The sequence below is a fragment of the Sorex fumeus genome, unplaced genomic scaffold, assembly GCF_029834395.1.
Source record: "Sorex fumeus unplaced genomic scaffold, SorFum_2.1 ptg000072l, whole genome shotgun sequence".
Taxonomy (NCBI): Eukaryota; Metazoa; Chordata; class Mammalia; order Eulipotyphla; family Soricidae; genus Sorex; species Sorex fumeus.
In genome coordinates this window covers 14,815,089-14,841,524 of record NW_026606129.1, presented here as the reverse complement: position 1 = coordinate 14,841,524, position 26,436 = coordinate 14,815,089, and the positions used below count along the sequence as shown (strand labels likewise).

At 48.5% G+C, this 26,436-nt stretch overlaps 1 protein-coding gene across 1 annotated transcript in view; it reads right to left on the bottom strand.

Annotated features, from left to right (window-relative positions):
* ACAD11 (acyl-CoA dehydrogenase family member 11) overlaps positions 1–26,436 on the bottom strand; it is a 92,803-nt gene that overhangs the window by 7,638 nt on the left and 58,729 nt on the right. Inside the window, exons 14-17 of the mRNA XM_056129670.1 lie at positions 11,680–11,746; positions 9,857–9,942; positions 3,472–3,543; positions 2,828–2,982 (exon numbers count right to left, since the gene is read on the bottom strand). Of these exons, the coding sequence (XP_055985645.1) occupies positions 2,828–2,982; positions 3,472–3,543; positions 9,857–9,942; positions 11,680–11,746 (380 nt within the window). The remainder of the gene's footprint in view (positions 1–2,827; positions 2,983–3,471; positions 3,544–9,856; positions 9,943–11,679; positions 11,747–26,436) is intronic.

The following is a 26,436-nucleotide window of genomic DNA, read 5'->3' as shown; positions in this document are numbered from 1 at the left end:
GGGTGTGATCTGAATAACCACTTTCTTTTTTCACTTTTTTGGGGGTCACACCCGGTGATGCACAGGGGTTACTCCTAGCTCTGCACTCAGAAATCACTCCTGGCGGTGCTCAGGGTACCATATGGGGATGCTGGGAATTGAACCTAGGTCAGCCGCGCGCAAGGCAAACGCCCTGCCTGCTGTGCTATCGCTCCAGCCCCCACTCTTCTTTTGAAGAACTCAAACCTGGATGCCCTCAGGGGTCACTCCCAGCTCAGGGCCGGCCACATAACACAAGTGCGTTCATTCCTCTCTCTAGACTCACTTTTGTTTTGTTTTGGGGTAACATCCAGTGGTGCCCAGGACTTACTCAGGGATCACTCCCGGCAGTGCTCAGGGGACCACAGAGAGACCCAGAACTATAGCAGCCCTGCTGTACTAAACTTCCTGCACTTGCCGCATGCAAGGCAAGTGCTCTGCCCAATGTACTATCTCTCTACCTGTCTTTAAAAGTTTCCAAAGAAGCCTGAAATTATAGGTTCTTTGCCCTTTGGTAAGCCAGCCCATTTTTTTATTATATCAGTGACAGGTAACCTGGTTGTGCTCTGCAGACAAGACACTGAATAGCTGCGGAAGAGTCAAAACATCTCCAACCTACCACAAGGCGCAGGCCCATCTTCATTACCACAATGCAGGCGCTCACTTCCTCCTGCAACAACCCCTCCCACGCCCGCCTCACCCCTTCCATGGAACTATGCGCAGTTCCCCACACCTCCACACTCGCCTCTTTCCTTCCAAGAGGCCAAAGGTCAAAGGAAGCCTCTTCCCAAATGGCCACCTCATTTCCACAAAGATGCCGAGAAACCCAGTTCTGTAGACACCAGCTTCTTAAATCGGGGGTCCTGGCACTGAGTGAGGAGGAGTGAAAAGGTTTTTTTTAAAAAATATCTTTTCAAGTCGACCTCACATGCTGGGGGAAAAGGTAGTTGGGATAGAGAAGGAACCACCAAGTAAATGATGCTTGGAGGGCTCACTTGGGATGGAAGAGGCGTGTTGAAAGTAGACTATGGACCAAACATGATGGCCACTTAATACCTGTATTGCAAATCTTAACACCCAAAGGGAGAGAGAAAGTAAGAGGGAATGTGCCTACCATAGAGATGGGGGGTGGGGGATGGGGGTTGGGAGGGATACTGGAAACATTGGTGGTGAAGAATGGACACTGGTGAAGGGATGGGTACTTGATCATTGTATGTCACTGTCACTTCCTCCGGTTGTTCATCGATTTGCTCAAGCGGGCCCAGTAATGTCTCCATCGTGATAATTATTACTATGGTTGGCATATAGAATACGTCACGGGGAGCTTGCCAGGCTTTGCTGTGCGGGCGAGATACTCTCGGTAGCTTGCTGGGCTCTCCCAGAGGGGCGGAGGAATCGAACTCAGGTTGGCCATGTTGGCCGCTTGCAAGGCAAATGCCCTACCCGCTGTGCTATTGCTCCAGCCCAATCATTGTATGACTGAAACGTAATCATGAAAGTTAAGTCTGTAACTGTATCGCACGGTGATTCACTTAAAAAAATAATAAAATAAAATATCTTTTCAGGGCCAGAGCAATAGTGCAGGAGGCAGGGTGTTTGCCTTGCATGCAGCCCACCCAGGTTTGATCCATGGCATCCCATATGGTTCCCCCAAGCACTACCAGGAGTAATTCATGAGTTGCTGAGCCATAAGTAACTCCTGAGCATTGCCGGGTGACACAAAAAGACAAATAATATATATATGTATATGTATATATATACATCTTTTGAAATAAATGTCTTGATGATTTATTATCCATAAATGTCTAACTCGTAGGCCTGTTTATACGACCACAGACCCAGAGTCACATCAACATGTCTCTGGTGACAAGTGGCCTGTGGGAAGAATTGTAGCTGCCCTGCTGTACTACACGGAAAGCTACAGAACTACCACCCAACCCAATGCTACCACTTCTTGGCATCTATCCCCCCCAAAAACAAAAACATTCGCTCAGAAGAATATATGACACCCATGTCATTGTCCCACTTAGTACAAGAATCAAGATAAGGAAACAACCCAAAATGCCCAACTCCAGGTGAATGGCTGAGAAGCTGTGGTGTGTACACACAATGGAATACTATGCAGCTCTAAAGCAGAACAAAATCATGCAATGTGAAGCAACGTGGATGGAACTAGAGGAAATTCTGCTAAGCAAAGACAGTCAGAAGGAAAAGGCCAGGTACAGAATGATCTCTCTCGCATGTGAGACAAAGACACACAAAATAAGGTAAGCAACAAAGACCCAAAGGGCTACATAATGGGGGCACTGATCCACACAACTGAGTTGGGGAGGCTGGGGTTTAGAAAGGGAGGGGAGGGGAGACCGGGGCTGGGGGCGGACAACTGGGGAAGGGCGTGATGTGGGAATGATGTGCTCGAGAAACCACTATCAACAGTATTGTAAACCACAGAATCTCAATCCAAAAAAAAATTTTTTTTTTCTTTTTGGGTCACACCCAACGATGCACAGGGGTTACTCCTGGCTCTGCACTCAGGAATTATTCCTGGCGGTGCTCAGGGGACCATATGGGATGCTGGGAATGGAACCCGGGTCGGCCACGTGCAAGGCAAACGCCCTACCCACTGTGCTATCACTCCAGCCCCAAATAATTTTTTTTAAAAAAAGAATGAATATAAATGAAAAATCAATAGGTGAGAGACCAGAAGATATCAGGAGAAGCCCAGCCCTCGGGGTGAGTTGCAGAGCGGGAGGAGGTGCCCCCCTGCCTGCACCCCAGTGCTTCGGGAGCAGGACCTGCGGGGACTTACGTGCTCGTAGAGCTTCTTCTTGAAGGCCACCCGCTGCGCGGCCCGCTGGCACAGGAGCCCCAGCGCGCGCTCGGCCAGGCCCACGGCTCTCATGCAGTGGTGGATCCTGCCCGGGCCCAGGCGGCCCTGCGCGATCTCGAATCCCCGCCCTTCGCCTGTGGGGGAGGAGCATGAGAACTGGTCAGGCCCAACTGCCTTCGCTTCTGGGATCTGCGGGGTGCCCCAAAGTAGAGAGGGAGTATGGGGGAAACTGTCTGCCATGGAGGCAGGGCGAGGGTTGGAAATGGGGGTGTACACTGGGGACATTGGTGGTGGGAAATGTGCACTGGTGGAGGGATGGGAGTTTGATTATTGTATGGCTGAAACTCAAACATGAAAGCTGTATAACTGTATCTCACAGTGACTCAATTTCTTTCTATTGAAGGAAGGAAGGAAGGAAAAAAGAGGAAGGAAGGAAGGAAGGAAGGAAGGAAGGAAGGAAGGAAGGAAGGAAGGAAGGAAGGACACAAAACAGAAAAAGTTGTCCTTACAAATGATGAAGAAAGGCATCTAATTTAAGGCTGACTTCTATCTTTCCCACATTCAGACCAGGAAAGATCCTACTATCCCATACTGGAGAGCGAAGTTTTCCAACCTTCACTTACCTAGTATTAAATTGGTGGCAGGAACTCGCACTTGATTAAAATGGATTTCAAAATGTCCTCCATGTAACTGATCTGTGAAATGGGAAACAAAATGTTGACGGGTCACATGCACTGACCCCAAACAGCCACATACATTCATTCATTGAAGTACAACTTCTCGACGGAAGTAGGATTGAAAAGTCTCCTGTAGCACTGGCATTCCTAGCCCCCAAAGTTCCGACAGCCCAGAAAACACAAAACTATTCCATTTAAACCAGTTTGGAAATCATTTGACCTAGAGGTTTCTGAACCATTCTCAAGGTATAGAGAAAGAAAGAAAGAGAAAGAAAGAAAGAAAGAAAGAAAGAAAGAAAGAAAGAAAGAAGGGAGGGAGGGAGGGAGGGAGGGAGGGAGAGAAAAGAAAGAAAGAAAGAAAGAAAGAAAGAAAGAAAGAAAGAAAGAAAGAAAGAAGAGAGGGAGGGAGGGAGGGAAAGAAAGAAAGAAAGAAAGAAAGAAAGAAAGAAAGAAAGAAAGAAAGAAAGAAAGAAAGATTGGGACTGGGGAAATAGCAGAGGAGTAGGGCTCTTGCCTTGCAAGCAACTGACCCAGGTTTGATTCCTGGTACCCCGCATGGTCTTCTGGGTTCACCTGGAGTGATCCCTGAGCACAGAGCCAGGAGTAAGCCCTGAGCACAGCTGGGTGTGGCACAAAAAGATTTTTAAAAGGAAGATTGAATGCCATTATTATTAATGCAACTAATTGGATCTTTTTCATGTATGGATTTCCAAAATAAATTTTGCCTGGAAAAGAAAAAAGTTTGCAAGGTCTCAAAAACTGAAAGTGGGGCGGGGGGGGGGGAAGAGAAGAGAGGGACAGAGGGATGGAGAAAGGTGGGGAGAGAGAGGGGAGAGAGAGAGAGAGAGAGTGAGTTTGGGGGGAGGGTGAGCCTCCCACAAGCCAGAGCACCGGCTTTGCAAACAGGAGGCCCAGTTCAATCCCTGGCACCATATGGTCCCTCAAGCACCACAAAACCCCGAACACAGCACCAGGAGTAGCCCCCAAGCGGCGTGGCCTCAAGCCAAAACAATAAAAACGCAACCCCAATGGAAAGAGTGGTGAAGTTCAGATTTCTTATTTTATGGCTGTGGAAACCAAGGCGCTGGCACGGGAAGGGCCTTTGGGGAGAGGCAGCGGGCTGGGCATGAGGCCAGTCTGATGGAGGAGGCGGTGAGGGGGGCCGGCACCCGCCCAGGGCCCTGTGCGCTCTGCCTGTCTCTTGGCATTTGGCAGAGATGGAACCACATCTGCACTTTTGTGGGTCCGCCCTGCTCCTCCCCACCGAGAGTTCTGGAGACAATCTCCAGCCGACTCCACACCCTTTTCCTGTCAGAGCAGACATGAGCAAACCACCTTCCCAGGGCTGCGTCTTTTGGCCTTGCGACGCTGGTGAATCTGTCCCTCTGAGAATCCCAACATCTCTCTGCAGGGAAGGAGCCATATTCCCGAGGATATGGCAAATGCATTTAGGGGTCCTTCAGCTGCTGCTCTGTATCCCCCCCCGCGCCCCCACCAACCACCTCCACCAAGACCCAGTGAACAATCTGGGCCCGTCAGCTTGCCATCCCTATCTCGCCAACTTCGATAACCAATGGGCCGTTTTCCTGCTCTTTAGCGGTTCTGTTCAGTGAAACTCTTCCTTCACCCCCTTGAACGCTTCCAGGGGCCGCACTCAACAGTCAGGAGAAAGCCAGTCACTCAGAAACTAAATGCAGGAAGCTCTTCTGTGGCCTGTCCAACACCCACACGGGAAGTCGCGTCACGCGTTTCCATGACTGTAGCTCTGGCCTCTCTTTCCTTAGGTGGGAGGCCCCGGGAGGTCATATAACGTTCATTAACGCCTCTTGCAAAAGGGGAATGAGACCCATTGTATTTATTTGGATCTCCCAAAGAGGAATTGAAAGAGCTATGCTTGGAGTATCACACTTCACTCAAAAGAGAAAAAGAATCCGGAGTTCCGACCTCCGTGGACAGTCAACAATCAGTAATTATCTGGCTCTTTGCAGAAATGCAAAATCATTATATGATTCTCATAACCAGCTATAGAAAACAAAGTATTTCACAATGCCTTTTCAGCAATTCTGATTGGGGGGGGGGGGATTCTAAACAATAATGGTGCATCTTTTGTCAAAATAATGAATGTAATCAATGTAGAGAAAAGTTAAGTAGAAATCATCTGCCTCATAGGCTTTGGGAGGGGTGGGAAGAGGGTATATTGGGTTCTTGGTGGTGAAAAATGAGTACTGGTGAAGGGAAAGGTGTCTGATCATTGTATGACTGAGACTTAAACCTGAAAGCTTTGTAACCTTTCCCACAGTGGTTCAATAAATAAATATAAGGAAAAAAAAAGAATCAGGGACGCTGTCTCGTTTGCCAAGCATCAAAAATCAGATGGGCTGGACACGTAATGAGATTTGGAGATGACCACTGGTCTAGAGCCATTTCCAACTGGATTCCACGTGACATCAAAAGACTGAGTGGCCGCCCACCTACGAGATGGTCAGACTTCTTCGTCAAGACCCTGAACGATCGGTTTGAGGCTCTTTGTGTTCCTAGAGCTACACTAGCATGCGACAGGGACGAATGGAGACATTAATGGCACCCGCTCGAGCAAACAGATGAGTACCGGGATGTCAAGTGGTCAAGTGAACGCCTCCTGCCGAGAGCTGAGAATTCAAGCCCAGGTATTTGCTGAGTGAATGTGGCCAGAGAGAAGGATGCTGCTCAGAAACCCCACGCGAGGAGAGAAAGCAGGAAACTTGTACATGCAGGTCATTCAAACGCATCGCTGAGGGCTGGAGGGAGGGTGTGAGAGGCTGGAGCCTGTGCTTCTCATGCTGGAGGTCTGAGTTTGATCCCCGCTACCACAGTCTCCCTCTCTCTGCTGTACCCCCCAGGAGCACTGAAACAGGAGTTGCCCCTTTACCTGCTGGGTACAGCCCACAAACAACAACAACAATGAACACCTCTCAGCAGAGCTTATTGACAGCTCTGTTCCATGGTTAAGAAAGCTAAACAGGGACCAGAGCTATAGTACAGCAGGTAGGTGTTTGCCTTCCACACAGCCGACCCGGCTTCAAGCCCCAGCACCCCATATGCACCCGGCAATGCAAGGAGTAATTACTGACTGCAGAGCCAGGACTGGTCCCTGGGCATTGCAGGGTGTGGGAAGGCAGGAAGTAAGGAATGAAGGAGGGCAGGAAGGGGGGAAGGAGGGAAGGAAGGGAGTGAGGGAGGGAGGGAGGAAGGGAGGGAGGGAGGATGGAAGGGAGAAGAGGAGGGAGGAAGAAGGAAGGAAGGAGAGAAGAGGGAGGGAGGAAAGGAGGGAGGGAGGAAGGAAGGAGGAAGGAAGGAAGGACGGAAGGAGGGAGGGAGGGAGGGAGGGAGGGAGATTGGAAGGGAGAAGAGGAGGGAGGGAGAAGGAAGGAAGGAGAGAAGAGGGAGAGAGGAAAGGAGGGAGGGAGGAAGGAAGGAGGGAGGGAGGAAGGAAGGAGGAAGGAAGGAAGGACGGAAGGAGGGAGGGAGGGAGGGAGGTTGGAAGGGAGAAGAGGAGGGAGGGAGAAGGAAGGAAGGAGAGAAGAGGGAGGGAGGAAAGGAGGGAGGGAGGAAGGAAGGAGGAAGGAAGGAAGGACGGAGGGAGGGAGGGAGGATGGAAGGGAGAAGAAGAGGGAGGGAGAAGGAAGGAAGGAGAGAAGAGGGAGGGAGGAAAGGAGGGAGGGAGGAAGGAAGGAGGGAGGGAGGAAGGAAGGAGGGAGGGAGGAAGGACGGAAGGAGGGAGGGAGGGAGGGAGGGAGCGAGGGAGGGAGGGAGGATGGAAGGGAGAAGAGGAGGGAGGGAGAAGTAAGGAAGGAGAGAAGAGGGAGGGAGGAAAGGAGGGAGGGAGGAAGGAAGGAGGGAGGGAGGAAGGAAGGAGGAAGGAAGGAAGGACGGAGGGAGGGAGGGAGGGAGGGAGGGAGGGAGGGAGGGAGGGAGGATGGAAGGGAGAAGAGGAGGGAGGGAGAAGGAAGGAAGGAGAGAAGAGGGAGGGAGGAAAGGAGGGAGGGAGGAAGGAAGGAGGGAGGGAGGAAGGAAGGAGGAAGGAAGGAAGGACGGAAGGAGGGAGGGAGGGAGGGAGGTTGGAAGGGAGAAGAGGAGGGAGGGAGAAGGAAGGAAGGAGAGAAGAGGGAGGGAGGAAAGGAGGGAGGGAGGAAGGAAGGAGGAAGGAAGGAAGGACGGAGGGAGGGAGGGAGGATGGAAGGGAGAAGAAGAGGGAGGGAGAAGGAAGGAAGGAGAGAAGAGGGAGGGAGGAAAGGAGGGAGGGAGGAAGGAAGGAGGGAGGGAGGAAGGAAGGAGGGAGGGAGGAAGGACGGAAGGAGGGAGGGAGGGAGGGAGGGAGCGAGGGAGGGAGGGAGGATGGAAGGGAGAAGAGGAGGGAGGGAGAAGTAAGGAAGGAGAGAAGAGGGAGGGAGGAAAGGAGGGAGGGAGGAAGGAAGGAGGGAGGGAGGAAGGAAGGAGGAAGGAAGGAAGGACGGAGGGAGGGAGGGAGGGAGGGAGGGAGGGAGGGAGGGAGGGAGAGAGGGAGGGAGGGAGGATGGAAGGGAGAAGAGGAGGGAGAGAGAAGGAAGGAAGGAGAGAAGAGGGAGGAAAGGAGGGAGGGAGGAAGGAAGGAGGAAGGGAGGAAGGAAGGAGGAAGGAAGGAAGGAAGGACGGAAGGAGGGAGGGAGGGAGGATGGAAGGGAGAAGAGGAGGGAGGGAGAAGGAAGGAAGGAGAGAAGAGGGAGGGAGGAAAGGAGGGAGGGAGGGAGGAAGGAAGGAGGGAGGGAGGAAGGAAGGAGGAAGCAAGGAAGGACGGAAGGAGGGAGGGAGGGAGGGAGGATGGAAGGGAGAAGAGGAGGGAGGGAGAAGGAAGGAAGGAGAGAAGAGGGAGGGAGGAAAGGAGGGAGGGAGGGAGGAAGGAAGGAGGGAGGGAGGAAGGAAGGAGGAAGGAAGGACGGAAGGAGGGAAGGAGGGAGGGAGGGAGGGAGGGAGGGAGGATGGAAGGGAGAAGAGGAGGGAGGGAGAAGGAAGGAAGGAGAGAAGAGGGAGGGAGGAAAGGAGGGAGGGAGGAAGGAAGGAGGAGGGAAGGAAGGAAGGAAGGAAGGAAGGAAGGAAGGAAGGAAGGAAGGAAGGAAGAAGGGAGGGAGGGAGGGAGGGAGGGAGGGAGGAAGGAAGGAAGGAAGGAAGGAAGGAAGGAAGGAAGGAAGGAAGGAAGGATAAGGGAGAAAGGGAAAAAGGGAGGGAGGAAGAGAGGAAAGGGAGGGAGAGAGGAAAGGGAGGGAGGAAGGGAGGGAGAAAAGAAGGAAAGAAGGGAGGAATGGAGGGAGGGAGGAAGGAAGGAGGGAGGGAGGAAGGAAGGAGGGAGGGAGGAAGGAAGGAGGGAGGGAGGAAGGACGGAAGGAGGGAGGGAGGGAGGGAGCGAGGGAGGGAGGGAGGGAGGATGGAAGGGAGAAGAGGAGGGAGGGAGAAGGAAGGAAGGAGAGAAGAGGGAGGGAGGAAAGGAGGGAGGGAGGAAGGAAGGAGGAGGGAAGGAAGGAAGGAAGGAAGGAAGGAAGGAAGAAGGGAGGGAGGGAGGGAGGGAGGGAGGGAGGAAGGAAGGAAGGAAGGAAGGAAGGAAGGAAGGAAGGAAGGAAGGATAAGGGAGAAAGGGAAAAAGGGAGGGAGGAAGAGAGGAAAGGGAGGGAGAGAGGAAAGGGAGGGAGGAAGGGAGGGAGAAAAGAAGGAAAGAAGGGAGGAATGGAGGGAGGGAGGTAGGAAGGAAGGAAGGAAGGAAGGAAGGAAGGAGGGAAGGAGGGAGGGAGGGAGGGAGAGATGGAGGGGGAAGGAAGAAGAGAGAAGAGGGAGGGAAGGAGAGAGAGGAGGGATGGAGGGAGGGATGGAGGGAGGGAGGGAGAAGAGGAGGGAGGGAGAAGGAAGGAAGAAGAGAGAAGAGGGAGGGAGGAAGAGAGGGAAGGAAGGAAGGAAGGAAGGAAGGAAGGAAGGAAGGAAGGAAGGAAGGAAGGAAGGAAAACATGGAGAGAAAAATGAATTTGATTGTGGATTATCCAGATCTAATTTCTCTCTTTGATGATTCTGTCCTCCTGGAGGATAGAAAGAAAACTAGCCAAGCTGCTCTGCCTCCTGCCAGGGAAACAAAGCGGGGAGAAAAACTGTCTTTCTCTTCTCATTCGCTCTGAACTCCACTGGCAGGTCTATCCAGAGAGCTGCCAGGGCCAAAGGGTTTCCAAGAACACGTCTCCCATCTTGCCAGAAAAACAGTAGCCGTCCCCTCGTTTCAGGGCCTGGCCTCGGCTCCCAGACAGCTAACACGTGTCTGCGTGGATGGAGGACCTACCCAGGTAGCCGAAAACAGACAAAGGCCTGACAACTTCCACTCCAGGTGTGTTGAGAGGAACAAGAATCATCGTGTGTTGTTGATGCCTGGTGAAAGGAAAAACAGATGTTAGGAGCAAGACTGCCGGGAAACACAGCAGACACTGGGCAGGGTCGGGATGGAAGGTCCCCACGGGGATCTCTGCACCCTGTAGGGCCGATGTCAGGGATGGGAACCAAGAGATGGACCCAGGCATGGTTGACCATCGCAATGACCTGAGATGACAGGGAAGTTACCTGCGGCCTCTCATCCATCAACAGGGAGCAGATACATGATTCGATGTCTCAGACAACCAACTGCCTTTGAGCTACACATCGAATCACAGGCAGTTCTGAAAAACTGTATGCTGTGGGGCTGGAGCCATAGTACAGCAGGTAGGGTGTTTCCCTTGCACACAGCCAACCTGGGTTCAATTCCCAGCATCCCCCGAGCACTGTCAGGAGTAATTCCTGAGTGCAGAGCCAGGAGTAACCCAAAAAGAAAAGAAGAAAAAAGTATGCCTTTTTTTAAAAAAATAGTATAAAGTTGTTCACAATAATTCATTACATTCAATATTCCAACACCAATCCACCACCATTTGTGTCTATCTTATAATCTGATCCAAAGAACTTTGAGGATTCAGAAACACATTCTAACCCCTGTAATCCTATTGATGGCCAAGACCCAGAGATTATAAAACCAAGTTTCCGGAAATGTGCGGCCGCATTTGCAGCTGCATGACCTCTTATTGTCTAGTTCTCTCTCTCTCAGAGAACCCAGCAGGCTACCGAGAGTATCCTGCCCATATGGTAGTCTGGCAAGCTCCCCGTGTCATATTTGGTATGCCAAAACCCAGTAACATGATGGGTCTCATTCCTCTGGCCCTGAAAGAGCCTCCAGTGTGGCACTTGCTAAAATCTCAGGGCTAGGACGAAGGAGACGTTACTGGTGCCTGCTCAAGGAAATCCATGAACAATGGGATGACTGATACAGTGATACAGTGAATCTCCTATCTTATTGGTGACCCAGAGACTATAAAACCCTGCTCCCGGAAGAGAACAGTGCAAAGTCTCCTGCCTCCCCGCCTGGCTGTCCTCACCGAGGCCCCCTGGAGGAGAGTGGGTTGAGTTTCCCTCCCCGCCCCGAACAGAGCCCTGGCAGCTGTAGACCTCCGGTTCCAGCCACAGCCATGCTTAAGACCACTCTCCACACGTTCGGACGAGCCTCACGCATGAAGAAACCAGCAGAGGAACCCAGGTGTGTGGGACCCGGGGCGTAGGTCTCCAAGCCTGCTCGGATTGGGACTGGGGCCTCCTCCACCCAGATCCCCCATCCTCCAGTATGTAGGCGTTACACCCACCAACTGCCCCCGGCGTCATGTAATCCCATCAACGGCCAAGACCCAGAGACTATAAAACCCTTCTCCCGGACATCTTATTATCTAGTCTTACTCTGGAGAACCTGGCAGGCTACCAAAAGTATCCTGCCCACATGGCAGAGTCTGGCAAACTCCCTGTGGCGTATTCAATATGCCCCAAACCAGTAACAATGATGGGTCTCATTCTCCTGACCCCGAAAGAGCCTCGAATGTGGCACTTTTTAAAATCTCAGGGCTAGGACGAAGGAGACGTTACTGGGGCCTGCTCGAGGCAATCGATGAACAACAGGATGACAGTGATACAGTGATTAGTGACTGTAATTTGTAAAGCTTGTACATGACATACACTAAGTGGGGACAGAGAAAAGAAAAACTTACTCCTACCCAGATTTCTCTGTCACTGTGTTTTGTTTTGTTTTGTTTTTACCTGCTCACAGAGGCGTTTTTAGTTCTTCCCAAAACAATAGCAATTTTGCAGTTTGGCTTCCCAGCTCCTAAAAACAAGGGAAAATAGCAGAATATATAAAAGGAAGTTTTCCATCTGACATTTCTAAAGGCTCGAATCCTTCCAAGTTTACTTTAGGCTAAATAAAAAAAAAAAGAGAGAGAGAGAGAATGAGAACATTCAATTCAGTTAAAAAATAATAATAGTAATGCTCATGTATAAAACTTGACATCATGGAGGAAGAATGGTCAGGCAAAGCCAAGAATAGATTCCGTCAGTGATATCTGCCGCCACCCAATAATTAGACATCAGAGAAGTCACAGAGCCACTGCCGTCCTTGGGGTACATGGGGCGCTCCCAATGACCGCCCGGCAGCTGCTAGGGAGGCAGGGGTCCTGTCTGAGTGTACCTCCTCCTGCTTTTCCATCAAAACTCCAGTGACATTCACTCTCCAGCCAGGGGCTAAGACCTCGTTTGCCAGTCATGCTTGCAGTTGCATGAATTTGGTTTTGGTTTTGTTTTTTTTGGGGGGGGCACACCCGGCGATGCTCAGGGGTTACTCCTTACGGCACTCAGGGATCACTCCTGGCTGTGCTTGAGGGGCCATATGGGATGCCGGGGTTTGAACCCAGGTAGGCCAGGTGCAAGGCAAGTGCCCTACTCACTGTGCTATTGCTCTGGTCCCCAGCTGTGTGAATGTTTTAATCTGCTGATGCCGAGTCCAGCCCGCCAGCCTGAGTGATGCCATAGAGCAAATGAAGACAGTCAACTGGGGTCTGTCCCACCTGACTTCCACTGTAGTAGGCCAAGTTTCTCATTCACGGATCTATTAAGCTTTAGATGTAGAGAAATGTAAAATTATTCTCCTACCGATGTTGACTTTTATCTGGTTTCAGCTGAGAAATTGATGACTAGTCTTCCCGGGGCCTTAAGACAGCAATTACAATTCAAGTACATGCTCTGCGTGCCCAAGGCCCTGGGTTGGACATCTGGCACTGCCCCATGTGTGACCTAGTGACCATTGGCACAGCGATGTGGGCGCAACCCTCCCACCCCTGACAGCAACACAGCAGTGAAACACTAATGTGGTCTTGGCGATCTGAAGAGTCAATGAAAGGTGTCAGGGATGAAGTCCAGTTGTTGAACGATGCTACAACCATCACAGGACTGAAAATGAAAAACTCTGCGGCACCTCTTTAAGGATACACAGTTTGTAGAAAAGGTAAGAAAACCAACAATCCAGTTTCTTCAAGCACTAAATCGCAACAAAAAAAGGTCAGAGAGACAGTTGAGAGATTAAGAGAGTTGGGGACAGAGTAAATATTCAATGGGAGAAGCACAGCACAGATGTGGCATGCAGAAGGCCCAGGTTTAATCCTCAGTGATCCCTGAGCTGGATCAGGTGTCACCCCGAGCACTAAGTCAGGAGCAGCCCCTGAGCACCACTGGATGTGGCCCCCAAACAAACAAAAACAACTTTAAAACCCAATTATTTTCTTTTTTTGTTTTGTTTTGGGGCATCCAGTGATGCTCAGGGCATACTCCTGGCTCTGCACTCAGGGATCACTCCTGGTGGTGCTCGGGGGACCAGATGGGACGCCGCAGTTAAACCCAGGTCAGTCACCTACAAGACAAACGCCCTCCCCACTGTCCTATGGCTCAGCCCTAAACCCGATTATTTTCAACCCAGTCCTTGTTCCTCTCTCTCCTGCTTCCAGCACTTGGGGAGATGCACACCAGTCCCCAAAATGGCGCAGAAATGGCATTCAGGAAACTAAGACAGGATTCAATGGGGTGGACCCCAAGTTCCCGAGAACTAGGAGATTCGCCAAGAAGCACAACAGGAAGGGCCTGAAGAAGATTCAACAACAATGCCAGGACTGCGTGGTTACATGCGCCGGGGCAGAGGGCAGGGTCCAGGAAGCCCCAGGGGCCATCCTCAAGGACCAGGAGCCTCCAACACAGCCCACTGTGTAGACAGCTCACCCATGCTCGGGGAACAAGCTGGCACCACATGATCCAGGGTCTCGGGCTCTGCCAGCCAGAGGCCAAGGCTCATGTCAAGGCCCTCGCTCAGCGACAGCTCTGGCACTGACTCAAGCGCACAGGATGACAGCCCCTGCCTGCCTCTGTGGAACAGAGCTGCTGTCTGCCTCGCTGGTGCCTTCCTGGCTATTTGAACAAATAACCCAAGGTTGGGGATCTGTCAAACTTCTGTTTTTGTTTGTTTGTTTGTTTTTAATAAATCAATACTGGAAAAATGAGGTCATGAAATTTGCCTATAAGTGGATAGACCTGGGCTGGAGCGATAGTTCAGCGGGTAGGGCATTTGCCTTGCACACGGCCTACCCAGGTTCGATTCCCAGCATCCCATATGGTCCCCTGAGCACCGCCAGGGGTAATTCCTTACTGCAGAGCCAGGAGTAAACCCTGTGAGTTGCCGGGTGTGACCCAAAAAGCAAACATATATATATATATATATATATATATATATATATATATTTATATATATTCCTGGATGCTGAGTGAAATGAGTCAGAAGGAGACAGAGATGTATAGAATGACTGCATTCATTTGTGGGATATAAAAACAAATCAAAACAGTATGACACTAATATCCAATGCCAGAGAAAACGGGCCAGGAGGACTGGTCAGTGGTTGGTCAATGGTGTGGGAGATGCAGGGTAGTTAAGATAGAGGAGGGTCCATTATGACAATACTAGTTGGAAGTGATCACTCTGGATAAGAACTGAGTGTTGGAAAGCATGATAACCTTTCAGCATCTGTATCACAACCCATAATGCCTAAAATGAGAGAGAGAGAGAGAGAGAGAGAGAGAGAGAGAGAGAAGAGGTGCCTGTCATAGAAGCAAGCTGGGGTGGGGGGTGGTTTGAAGGGGTGGAAAGGAAACTGAGGACACTGGTGCTAAAAAATTACATGGATGAAGGGATGGGTGTTGGAACATTGTATGGCTGAAATGCAATCATGAACAATTTTGTAATGCTCTATCTCACAGTGATTCAATAAAAAATTTTAAAAAATAAAAAGAAATAAGTCAATGATTTGGGGTTTCAACAAATTTCATAAAGTAAAAGTAAAGTAAAGGCCCTCCTGTTGATCATCGAGCGGGCCCAGTAACGTCTCCATTGGAGACTTTGTTGTTTCTGTGTCTGGCATATCGAATACGTCACTGGTAGCTTGCCAGGCTCTGCCTTGTGGGCGAGATACTCTCGGTAGCTTGCCGGGCTCTCCGAGAGGGGCGGAGGAATCGAACTCGGGTCGGCCATGTTGGCCGCATGCAAGGCAAATGCCCTGCCGCTGTGCTATTGCTCCAGCCCTAATAAATTTCATAGGAACTACTTAATTTTGTTTGTTTTGGGGTCACACCCAGCAGTGCGCAGGGATTACTCTTTGCTCCTGGTGGTGCTCAGGGGACCAGATGTGGAACTGGAGATCGAACCCGGGTCAGTCACATGCAAGGCCAGTGCTTTACCCCTTAACTGTCCTTTGGACCCAGATCTGCTTTTTTAATCAGTTTGAAATGGCCTCACCTGGGACGGTATCAGCTTCAGCGCCTCCCACATTCCAAGGAGCCAGGACTCGCCCATTCACGTGAGACTGTCCTGACTTCGGATGGTCTGACTCAAAGAATTCCCAACTTGACAATGGTACAAAAGTAGAAACATACTGGCCTCAGAGAGGAACCTTTTATTGGAAACTTCTAAATGAATAAAAGATTCATTTTGATCTTTGCCCAGGCTAGGGAGACTGGAACAAACCCCAGATGCTTGCAGAGACGGAGCTGAGGCTGTGTCAGCTGTGAGCACTAACATCTCCATTACCCAGAACGCTTTCTCGCTGCCCAGGAAGCCTCAGGAGGGACTCAAAGCTTGGTTTAGAATTGGGCTGTCAGGGCTGGAGCGATATCACAGCAGGTAGGGCATTTGCCTTGCACATGGCCAACCTGGGTTCGATTCCCAGCATCCCATATGGTCCCCTGAGCACCACAAGGAGTAATTCCTGAGTGCATGAGCCAGGAATAACTCCTGAGCACTGCCAGGTGTGAAAATAAATAAATAAAATTGGGCTGTATTGAGGCTCAACAAGAGACGGAGCAAGGACCCGGGACCCATGCCTTGTGTGTAGGCGGTCCCAGGTTCAATCCTGGGAACTGCAGGTCTCCCAGGCACCACTGGGAACAACCTCCATACATCACAGTGAGAGGCCCCCAAAAGAAAACAAACGAAACACAGACAGGTACTTCTGCCCAAACGGAGGCTAGCGTCAGTGTCTGAACGCATTTAAAGTTGGCCCTTGGATTAGGCAGTCAATGCATTTTTATGTCTTTTTTTTTTTTTGGTTGTTTATTTTATTTTACTTTGGGTCACACCCAGTGATGCTCAGGAGTTACTCCTGGTTCTGGGCTCAGGAATTACTCCTGGCAGTGTTCGAGGGACCATACAGGATGTCTGGGATGGAATCTGAATTGGCTTTGGGCAAGGCAAATGGCTACTCACCATACCGTCTCTCGGCCCTGCATGTAGCACTGTCCTCCCGCTGTTCATCGATTTGCTCGAGTGGGCACAGTAACGTCTCCATTGTGAGACTTGTTGTTACTGTGTTTGGCATATCGAATACATCACAGGTAACTTGCTGGGCTCTCTGAGAGGGGCAGAGGAATCAAACCGGGGTCGGCCAGGCTCAGCAAGGCAAACGCCCTACCGCTGTGCTATTGCTCCAGCCCTGCACATGCATTTTTTGTTTGTTTGTTTTTGCTTTTTGGATCACACCTGGCAATGCTCAAGGGTTACTACTGGCTTCGCACTCAGGAATCACTCCTGGCGGTGCTCAGGCGACCATATGGAATGCTGGGAATCAGACCCGGGTTGGCCGTGTGCAAGGCAAACGCCCTACCTGCTGTGCTATGGCTCCAGGCCCCCTGCATATGCATTTTTAACACAGAACATTGTCAATGTGTGAGGGGTTTGTTGGGTCCTAACTCCAGGAAGACTTTACTTCAAATTAGTTTTGTTTGGTTTTTTTTTTTTGCTTTTTGGGTCACACCCGGTGATGCACAGGGCTACTCCTAGCTTTGCACTGAGGAATTATTCTTAGCGTTGCTCAGGGGACCATATGGGATGCTGGGAATCGAACCCGGGTTGACCATCTGCAAGGCAAATGCCCTACCTGCTGTGCTATCACTCCAGGCCCTCAAATTAGGTTTGACTGATCTTAGCTCTTAGGGACCTGGGGGTTGGCTCAGTGGCTCAAGGCATCTCCCTTGCAAGCTCCCTTGCATGAGTTCCCTTCCTGGGCTCCCCAGGGGCACTGAGCAGGGTCCCAGCGGCTCTGCGATGTGGAACTCCTGGTGTGGCAGCTGAGTGGGTGACGTGTGCACACAGGCAGGGGTGAAAGCACAATTAAAGCATGTGGCCCCCGGCAGGCTCCACAGTCACAAATGCAAGCACCGAACCAAGCGCGTAGCCATCACAGCAACAAAGAGAAAGGGAGGGAAACTGTTGTCCACGTGATCTCTTGTGTGTGTTTGCCTTTTGCTCTTGAGTCATGGCCAGTGCTCTCAGGGAGCTACTTCTGGATCAGTGCCTGGGAGGTTCTTCTGTCCACACTCAGGGAACCGTGTGGTCCCAGGCTTGAAACCTAGGCCTTCCGTATGCAAAGCATGCCTCCAGCCCACTAAGCTCTTTCTCTGGCCCTAGGTGTTTTATATTTATGCATATACTTTATATATAAACATATAATTATATATTACATATAGTCATATATTATATCAGATATAATATATGCCTGCATGGCAGAGCCTGGCAAGCTCCCCATGGTATATTCGAAATGCCAAAAACAGTAACAATAACAGATCTCATTCCCCTGACCTTGAAAGAGCCTCCAATACAGCAGCGTTGGGAAGGACGAGTAAGGAGAGGCTGCTAAAATCTCAGGGCAGGGGGCTGGAGCAATAGCACAGCGGGTAGGGCGTTTGCCTTGCACGCAGTCGACCTAGGTTCGATTCCCACCATCCCATATGGTCCCCTGAGCACTGCCAGGAGTGACTCCTGACTGCATGAACCAGGAGTAACTCCTGTGCATTGCCGGGTGTGATCCAAAAAGCAAAAACAAACAAAAAAAAATTCAGGGCTGGGACGAATGGAGACGTTACTGGCACCCGCACAAGCAAATCCATAAACAATGGGATGACAGTGAAACAGTTGATATGATATATAAATATTTATATATGTATATATATATACTATATATATATATACTCATTTCACTCAGGATGATACTCTCCATGTCCATCCATTTATTAGCTAACTTCAATACTTCATTTTTCCTGGTCTTTGCCTAATTTCTGAGCCTCTTTATACCACATGGTCATTTCACAAAATCATTTTCGAACAAGAAAAGAAGATGAATGGAGAAAGACACGACTTGAGTAACGATGTGACCCATCATAACAATAACAGAAAAGAAAGTGGTATAAACAATTACAGAAAACGCGTAACTTTAAATGGTGAGAGTACTTGGTACAAATTGACGCTGACTCATGTCCAACTGCCCAAACTATTTCATTCTGAGTTTTCAGATTGTGCATCACTGTCATCATTGTTTACTTTCTAGAGAGTCAGTCCTGGTTTGAATAGGCATTAGTAAATCCTGAAGGAATTCTACTGCTTTTGTTTTTCTTTTTTGCAAGATAGCTCACTTTTCATTTTTCAACAGATGTTGGTAGGGCGGGAAGCGGCCGAGGTTGACTCTTTCTCAGAAGTCTGGAACAATGCCTAGACGTCTCCAGGCTTGCAGGTCCTTTCTCATATAAAATGTTCTCTCCTTGGTGGGCATACTTCTGAGAAATCATACGGCGTGATATCAGCCTCGCTTTTACTTAAGATCTTTTCTTTCTAATTCTTTCCAACCTGGCAAAAAGGAGCTTTCTGGATAAATATTTTAAGGCTTTATGGATCATAATCCAAAGAAACCAGAAGCCAAATCCTTCAAAATTCATTTTTTTTCTCCTACAATCCCTTTAAACTCTAGTCTGAGGCCTGATTTTTCAAATACTCAGAAGAAGACATACTTTCTTCAATATCTCCCAATAGCATGTCTTGCCTTGTTCTATTGATCATGAAAAATTGTTGCCATTGTTTCAAGTGCCCTCAAAGATTTAAGGTACCAGGTAACTTTTAAAAACTAAAATAAAGGAAATAATTATTTGATTCTGCTTGTTCAATCTAATATGGAAAAAGATTCAGACTCTTCAGAAAGAGAGGGATAGACATAGAAAGATTGCATTCATCTGGGGGACATAAAGTAACAAAATAGGAGATTAATACCCAAGAATAGCCGAGATGAGTAACAGGAGAATTACTCCATGGCTTAGAGGTCAGCTGGGCATTCTAGAGGAAAGGGCAGCTCAGATAGAGAAGGGAGCACCAAATAAAGGGGTTTGGAGGATCCTCCCAGGAGGGGAGATGGATGTTGAAAGTAGACTATGGACCGAACATGATGCCACTCAATGCCTCTTTTGCAGACCACAACACCCAAAAGGAGAGAGAGAGAACAAAAGGGAATGCCCTGCCACAGAAGCAGGGGGGGATGGGGGGATGGGGGGTGGGAGGGATACTGGGATCCGTGGTGGTGGAAAATGGGCACTGGTGGAGGGATGGGTGTTTGATCATTGTATAATTAAAACCCAAGCACAAAAATTTGTAAGTCTACAACTGTACCTCATGGGTTTCACTAATAAAAATTAATAAAAAAAAAGATTCAGACTCTTAAAAAAAATAAAACCTCTAACCTGGCTCTCCTTTTGAGGTCATTATGTAGAGGAAGTGAGGATGAATATCTGAGTTATCAATTTGGAAATATTTTGATTTAACCTTGATGTTTCAGAAAATTGGAAAATTCCCTGCAGATATATCATCTCATCTTAGACCAAAGCAGAATCTGGCAGGCGCAGCAGCTGAAATGTCCTTCTAAAGAGACTTTTACTCTTTTTTTTATTGTTTTAGTTAATGAACAGGATACCAAATGTCACAAATGAAATATATGAGAGGAAATCTGAATAGTCTGGAAAACAAATATATCTGCTCTGTTCCAGGCCTTCATGAATGAGAACACACAGCAGAGATAAAATAAATCTGTTCTTAATCCAGATTGCAGTATTCCGGGACTGCTCAAATGCCAAGAGTAGCTCAGGTTGGACTTGTCATATTGTCATCTTCCTGATACTTGCCTAATTTCTCTCTCTCTCTCTCTCTCTCTTTCTCTCTCTCCCTCTCCCCCTCTCCCCTCTCTCTGTCTCAAATTGAATCACCATGAGATACAGTTACACAGTTGTTCATGATTGAGTTTCAGTCAAACAATGTTCCAACACCCATCCCTTCATCAGCGTCCATTTCCCACCACCAATGTAATCAGTTTCCCTCCACTTCTCTCATCCCCATCCTGTCTCGAGGGCAGGCACTCTCTCTCTGTCTCTCTGTCTCTGTCTCTGTCTCTGTTCTTTTCTCTCTCTCTCTCTTTCTCGCTCTCTCTTTTACTGTCTCTCTCTCTCTCCTTTTAGGCATTACGGTTTGCAAGACAGGCGCTAAAATGTTATCATGTATATCTCTATCTACTTTCAGAATGCATTTTTTTTAAGAATATAGTTTAATGAGCTTTATTTGTTTATTAAGGCTTTTTGGGGGGAGGGTTGGGGGTTACATCTGGTGATGCTCAGGGGTTGCTCCTGGCTCTTCACTCAGGAATTACTCCTGGTGGTGTTTGGGGGACCATAGGGGATGCCGGGGATCCAACCCAGGTCAGCTGTGTGCAAGGCAAATGCTCAACCCGCTGTGCTATTGCTCAGACCCCAACATTCATTTCTTGTTGAGAGTGATCGTTTCCAACTATTATTTTCACAGTGGTCCCTTCTCTATCCTAACTGCAGCCCCTACCCTCTGCCTTGTGGCAAGCTTCTAACCGTGGACCAGTTCTCCTGGCCCCTATTTCTTCTGTCCTTAAGTATTAGTCTCATACTATGTGTTTGTTTGTTTGTTTGTTTGTTTGTTTTTTGGGTCACACCCAGCGATGCACAGGGGTTACTCCTGGTTCATACACTCAGGAATTACTCCTGGCGGTGCTCGGGGGACCATATGGAATGCTGGAAATCGAACCCGGGTTGTCCGTGTGCAAGGCAAACGCCCTACCCGCTGTGCTATCCCTCCAACCCCTCATACTATGTTTTTTATATCCCACAAATGAGTACAATCATTCTATGTCTGTCCTTCTCCTTCTGACTCATTTCACTCCACATGATACTAGCCATGTCCGTTTATTTATAAACAAATTTTATGACTTCAATTTTCCTAGTATTTGCCTGACTTCTGGGGCTCTTCAAAGCCACCACTGGTTATTACACAAAATCATTTTCTGACAAGAAAAGAAGATGAATTTTCAGAGAAAGACACGATGCGGGTAAAGATGTGGTGTGTGATAACAGTAAGAAAGTGGTATAAATTGGGGCTGGAGCGATAGCACAGCGGGTAGGGCGTCTGTCTTGCACACGGCCGACCCGGGTTCGATTCCCAGCATCCCATATGGTCCCCTGAGCACCGCCAGGAGTGACTCCTGAGTGCAAAGCCAGGAGTAACCCTTGAGCATCACCAGGTGTGACCCAAAAAGCAAAAAAAAAAAGTGGTATAAACAATTACAAAATATGAAGTACATTTCGACATCCACAAAGTTGATTTGTCATGGCAAAGTACTGGAAATAGTATAAAAGGCCTAAAATAGATGACTGGTAAGTCAAATTAGGATATGACAAAAATATTACTACAAAATATTATTACTATTCACACAAGAGAATAATCCTAGAGCTCCTTCATGTAAGTGTGTGGAAGCTTCCTTTGTTTCTTCATTTATCGGTACCAAATTTCTAAAATCAAGTACTTAGACTTCACTTGGTCTTTTAATCCTAACATTTCATTATAAACTATAATAAACTAATAAGAGTTAAGCTCCATTTCACAGTGAAATTTCCACCTGCACAGAATATTCATCAGGGACTGGAGATGTGGCTTAAGTACGTACATGTCTAGTACGAACCTGGCCAAGTTCATCCCAACTCTTATGTCCCCTGAATTCCAGCACTGCCAGGTGGGGCCCCCACAATGTTCGTTCTGTTTCAGGGCACACCCACCTGTGCTCAGGAGCTTGTTCCTGGCTCTGGGCTTAGGAGTGACACGGATATGCTCAGAAAATCATTTGTGTGCTAGGGATCAAACTTGTGTCCACTGCATTAGAGGGAAGTGCCTTATTTCCTACTCCCTCTCCAGCCCTGAAATTACAGATTGATTTACCCCGTGTTATATCAACCCAACTTCTAGGATTTTTTTATACAGATAAAAGTGTCCATGAATGGAAAGAGAGCTGTGCAAGATTTGTCATTGTAAATAGTGCAGTATTTTTCAAAGAACTGGGCGCGAACAATAACCAGTCCACAGGGGACACTTAAGTCCACTGTAATATACATATAAAACAGAACTTTCAGAAACAAAGGAAGCCTCCACACACTTACAGGAAGGAACTCTAGGATTATTCTCTTGGGTGAATAGTAATAATGCTATCTTTGTGTATGAAAGGGGAAGGGGGGAATTATACACAGTATAAAGTTTAGTAGCTAGAGAATATTTGGTCGTATCCTAATTTGGATTACCAGTCAACTATTATAGGCCTTTTAGACTATTTCCAGTATTTTGCCATGACAAACTATATTAGAAATAGCAGCTCTGTACATTGTGTAAAAGTGGACTTAATCTAATATCATCTTACCAGAAGTTATATTGAGTTTACTTATGGTGAGTAAAATTAGCAACAATGCCTATTTAAACACATACACACACACACACACACACACACAAACTCAGATACCATCCAAATTCAAGATGCAGTAAGAACTGTCGAACTGTCACTGTCACGGTCCTCCCGTTGTTCATCGATTTGCTCATGTGGGCCCAGTAACGTCTCCATTGTGACACTTGTTACCGTGTTTGGTATATCGAATACGTCACAGGTAGCTTGTCAGGCTCTGCCATGCGGGCGAGATACTCTCGGTAGCTTGTCAGGCTCTCCGAGAGGGGCAGAGGAATCGAACTCAGGTTGGCCATGTTGGCTGCATGCAAGGCAAACACCCTACCACTGTGCTATGGGACGCGGGTCTGGCCCTTGATGCTGAGCATCCTGAAGCCACTGGTGGACTTCTGCAATAAGCCCATTTTGCTGCACCAAGTGGAGGCACTGGCCATGGTAAGGCTGGGTCTGGGGGTCCGAGCGTAGTAGGCACCTGACTAGATGAGGGATGGCTTGTGACTGGGGAGTGGGGAGGCTCCTGAATTCCGAGTGAGCCCTGCACTAGTCTGACAGGCAGGTGTGTACCACATGATTCTGGCAGCGAGCTACATGTCTCAGGTGCTGGAGAAGGAAATGAAGGCGCAGGAGCAAAGGTTGAGGCTGACTCTTGGCAATAAGAACAGTGGAGAGAAATCATGAGATGACCCAAACAACGCTCCATACGTTTCTGAATAAAATGACAGGACGAGAGGAAGGATGAGTCTAAGTCAGGCGCAGGGTAGCTCCCTCCAGGCAGGTAGAGGTGAACAGCTTACTGGGACCATAAAGGCCCAGCTCTGAGGGACTTCCCAAGAGTAGAGTAAGTCTTCACTAGCACCACAAATGAAGACAGTGAAGAAACATCAGGGAAGAATTTGGAAAAAGTAGCCTAAGGTGGCTGAGTGATGCCTTTTCCTGTCCTTTGAGCTGAAAAATATTTCAAGAAATCCCCTTCATCCTTTGTCAAATCACCCCCATTCACATCAGCTCCTCCAGGTGTGTTTAGAGCAGAGAAAAGCTCCGTCATCCCTCTTCACTGTGGGAGAATAAGCTCCAGGATGCCCAGTGAATGGCCCAAGCCCCCTGACAGTACTTGTAGCACTGTAGCACTGTCCTCCTGTTGTTCATTGATTTGCTCGAGCGGGCACCAGTAATGTCTCTATTGTGAGTCTTCTTGTTACTGTTTTTGACATATCGAGTACATCATGGGGAGCTTGCCAGACTTTGCTGTGTGGGCGCGATTATCTTGGTAGCTTGCCGGGCTCTCTGAGAGGGGCGGAGGAATCGAACTGGAGTCAGCCCGGGTCAACCTCATGCAAGGCAAACTCCCTACCCACTGTGCTATCGCTCCCTGTAGAGATTCATATTCTTCCTATGCATGCAAACTGACAATATTGTTTAATTATAAATTTGGCGCAGTGAGACAGTTATTGGCAGTAATGCCAATAACTAAAGTAGAATAGTGGTAACACTATAAAGTATATGCATGCGGGGCTGAAGTGATAGTTCAGCGGTTATGGCATTTGCCTTGCACGTGGCCGACCCATGTTCGATTCCCAGCATCCCATATAGTCCCCTGAGCACCGCCAGGATTAATTCCTGAGTGCAGAGCCAGGAGTGATCCCTGTGCATCGCTGGGTGTGACCCAAAAAGAAAAAAAAGTATATGCATGCGATCTCTCCCTCTTACAGGGTCTTACTGTGCTACTGTCAGATGACAATTGGCTATGGGAGAGGGGGAGGGCTGTGGATGGTGAAACCAAGAACGGGGCTGCTGAGAAAGGGTGAGGACGAGGCCAGACCTTCTCCCTGTCTTCAGGCGGCTTGCCCTGGTGTGGGTCACCGTGTATCACCTGAAGTAGGTTGAGTCTGAGATCCTTTCAGCTCCAAGGGCCAGGCATGTCTGAGTCAGCCAAAAGATTGTACACCTTCCAATGATGTTAACAAATTCACAAGAAGAAAATCCTACTTACAAGAAAGCACGTGATTTTCTGGGAGAGGTGTCAGCCAAAGGAAAAATACCTATTTGAAAGATAGAATATAGTCTAAAGTCTCAAGATTCTAAAACAGATGGCATGTATGGAATCATAGGCAGAAAAGAGATGAAATGTAATACAGTGGAAATAGTTTAAGACTGAAGGTCTGTATTCAAGCCCAGCCCTGGGGCTGAACGTAAAAGTCTGTGGAGGATACTTAAATACAGGAGGTTCCTTAAACACAAATTAATTTGTTCATCCCATTATTTAAATACCATTCAGTAAGCTGGCACCAAGAGTAACGCATGACGCTGAACGTTGAGAATAGAGCAGAATACAATGACAATAGAAAACTCAGTATCAGGAATAAGAGTGGTAGCGACGGTACAGCGGGTAGAGTGCCTACATGCACGCGGCCGACTCAGGTTCCACCCCTGGCATCCCGTACAGTGTCCCAAGCACCGCCAGGATAGTTCCCAAGTGCTGAGCCAAGAGTAACCCCTTAGCATTGTCTGGAGTGCCTCCACGCCTGGCCCCCCGACAAAAATCAGTATCAGCAATAGATTGTACCAGAGTAAATCTGATCTAACCTAAGAGAGTTCAGGAAGGTTTCCTGAATTAAGTAATGTTAAAGTTGAAACTGAATCAGATTGGAGTTAGAGAGCAAAAGGAGAACAAGAGGGGCCCAGAGCGACAGTACAGTGAGTGGGGCGTTTGCCTTGCAAGCAATCCCTGGTTCAATCCCTGGCATCCTCTTTGGTCCCTGAGCATAGCAGGATTAATCCCTGAGTGCAAAGTCAGAAGTAAATCCTGAGCATCGCTAGATGTGACCTAGTAACAAAAATTTAAAAAAAAAAAGTAGAACAAGAATATTCAGGGCTTCTTAAACTTTTTTCACTCATAGCTCCTTTTCACTTGAGGATTTTTTACCTGACTCCGAGCATACAGGTATATAAAAAGGACAAATTCTGTTTGGGGACCACTTCTGGCAGTGCTCAAGGGCTACTCAGGGCTCGGTGCTCCAGAGTTCCTCCTGGCAGGGCCTGGGGGAACATGTGGTACCCAGGATAGAACCTGGGACTCCCGAATGCAAAGAATGCACTCAGCCTACCCACACAAAGCAAACACTTGCTGCAAATAAATCATAAATAAATGTCTTTGAAAACAAAAAAAATAGGTTTAAAAGTTATATGATGCACATGGGGGGGTGTGGCCCACAGCTTAAGAAAGTGTGTTTTCGTGATAGACATCATGAATGTGCAAAGGTCTAGAAGTCTGTGTTGTGTAGATTTATCGCACTGTTGGAATGAAGAGGTTAAATCCATGCTAGTAGTGGAGGCAGTGAGGAGAAAACTAGTCATTAAAGATACATGGCAAGTGAAACAGGGTAACAGACAAAGCAAGGCCAGGGCAATTTATTCATGCAAAATATTTACTGAGCACCTACTATGTGCCAGACTCTATTCAAGGCACTTGGGGGTCTGTCAGTGAACTAAGAAAAGTCCCTGCTGCTTAAAGTTTCTGTCTCTAATACGGATCAGAGACAACAAACATGAATTAGAACATAAAGGATATTCTATCACCCAGCAAGTCTGTAGGGAGGTTCACTGAAACGTGGGCAATTGAGGGGCATTTGTAAGCAGGTCGTCAGAGACTGTCTCAGTAAGGAAAGGACTGGACAAAGAGGAAGCGAGCTTTGCAAATATGCAGAGGAAGCACATTCCAGACAGATAGGAGAGTCTCTCACTCCCCAAGCCCCAAGGAGGAAGGCGCCAGGACATTCCGTTAGCAGCACGGAGGCTGATGGGACCACGCAAGCAGGTCAAGGGGCCGGGAGCCGGGAACAGGTCAGAGTCACACAGGCTGGCGCAGACCTGTGGG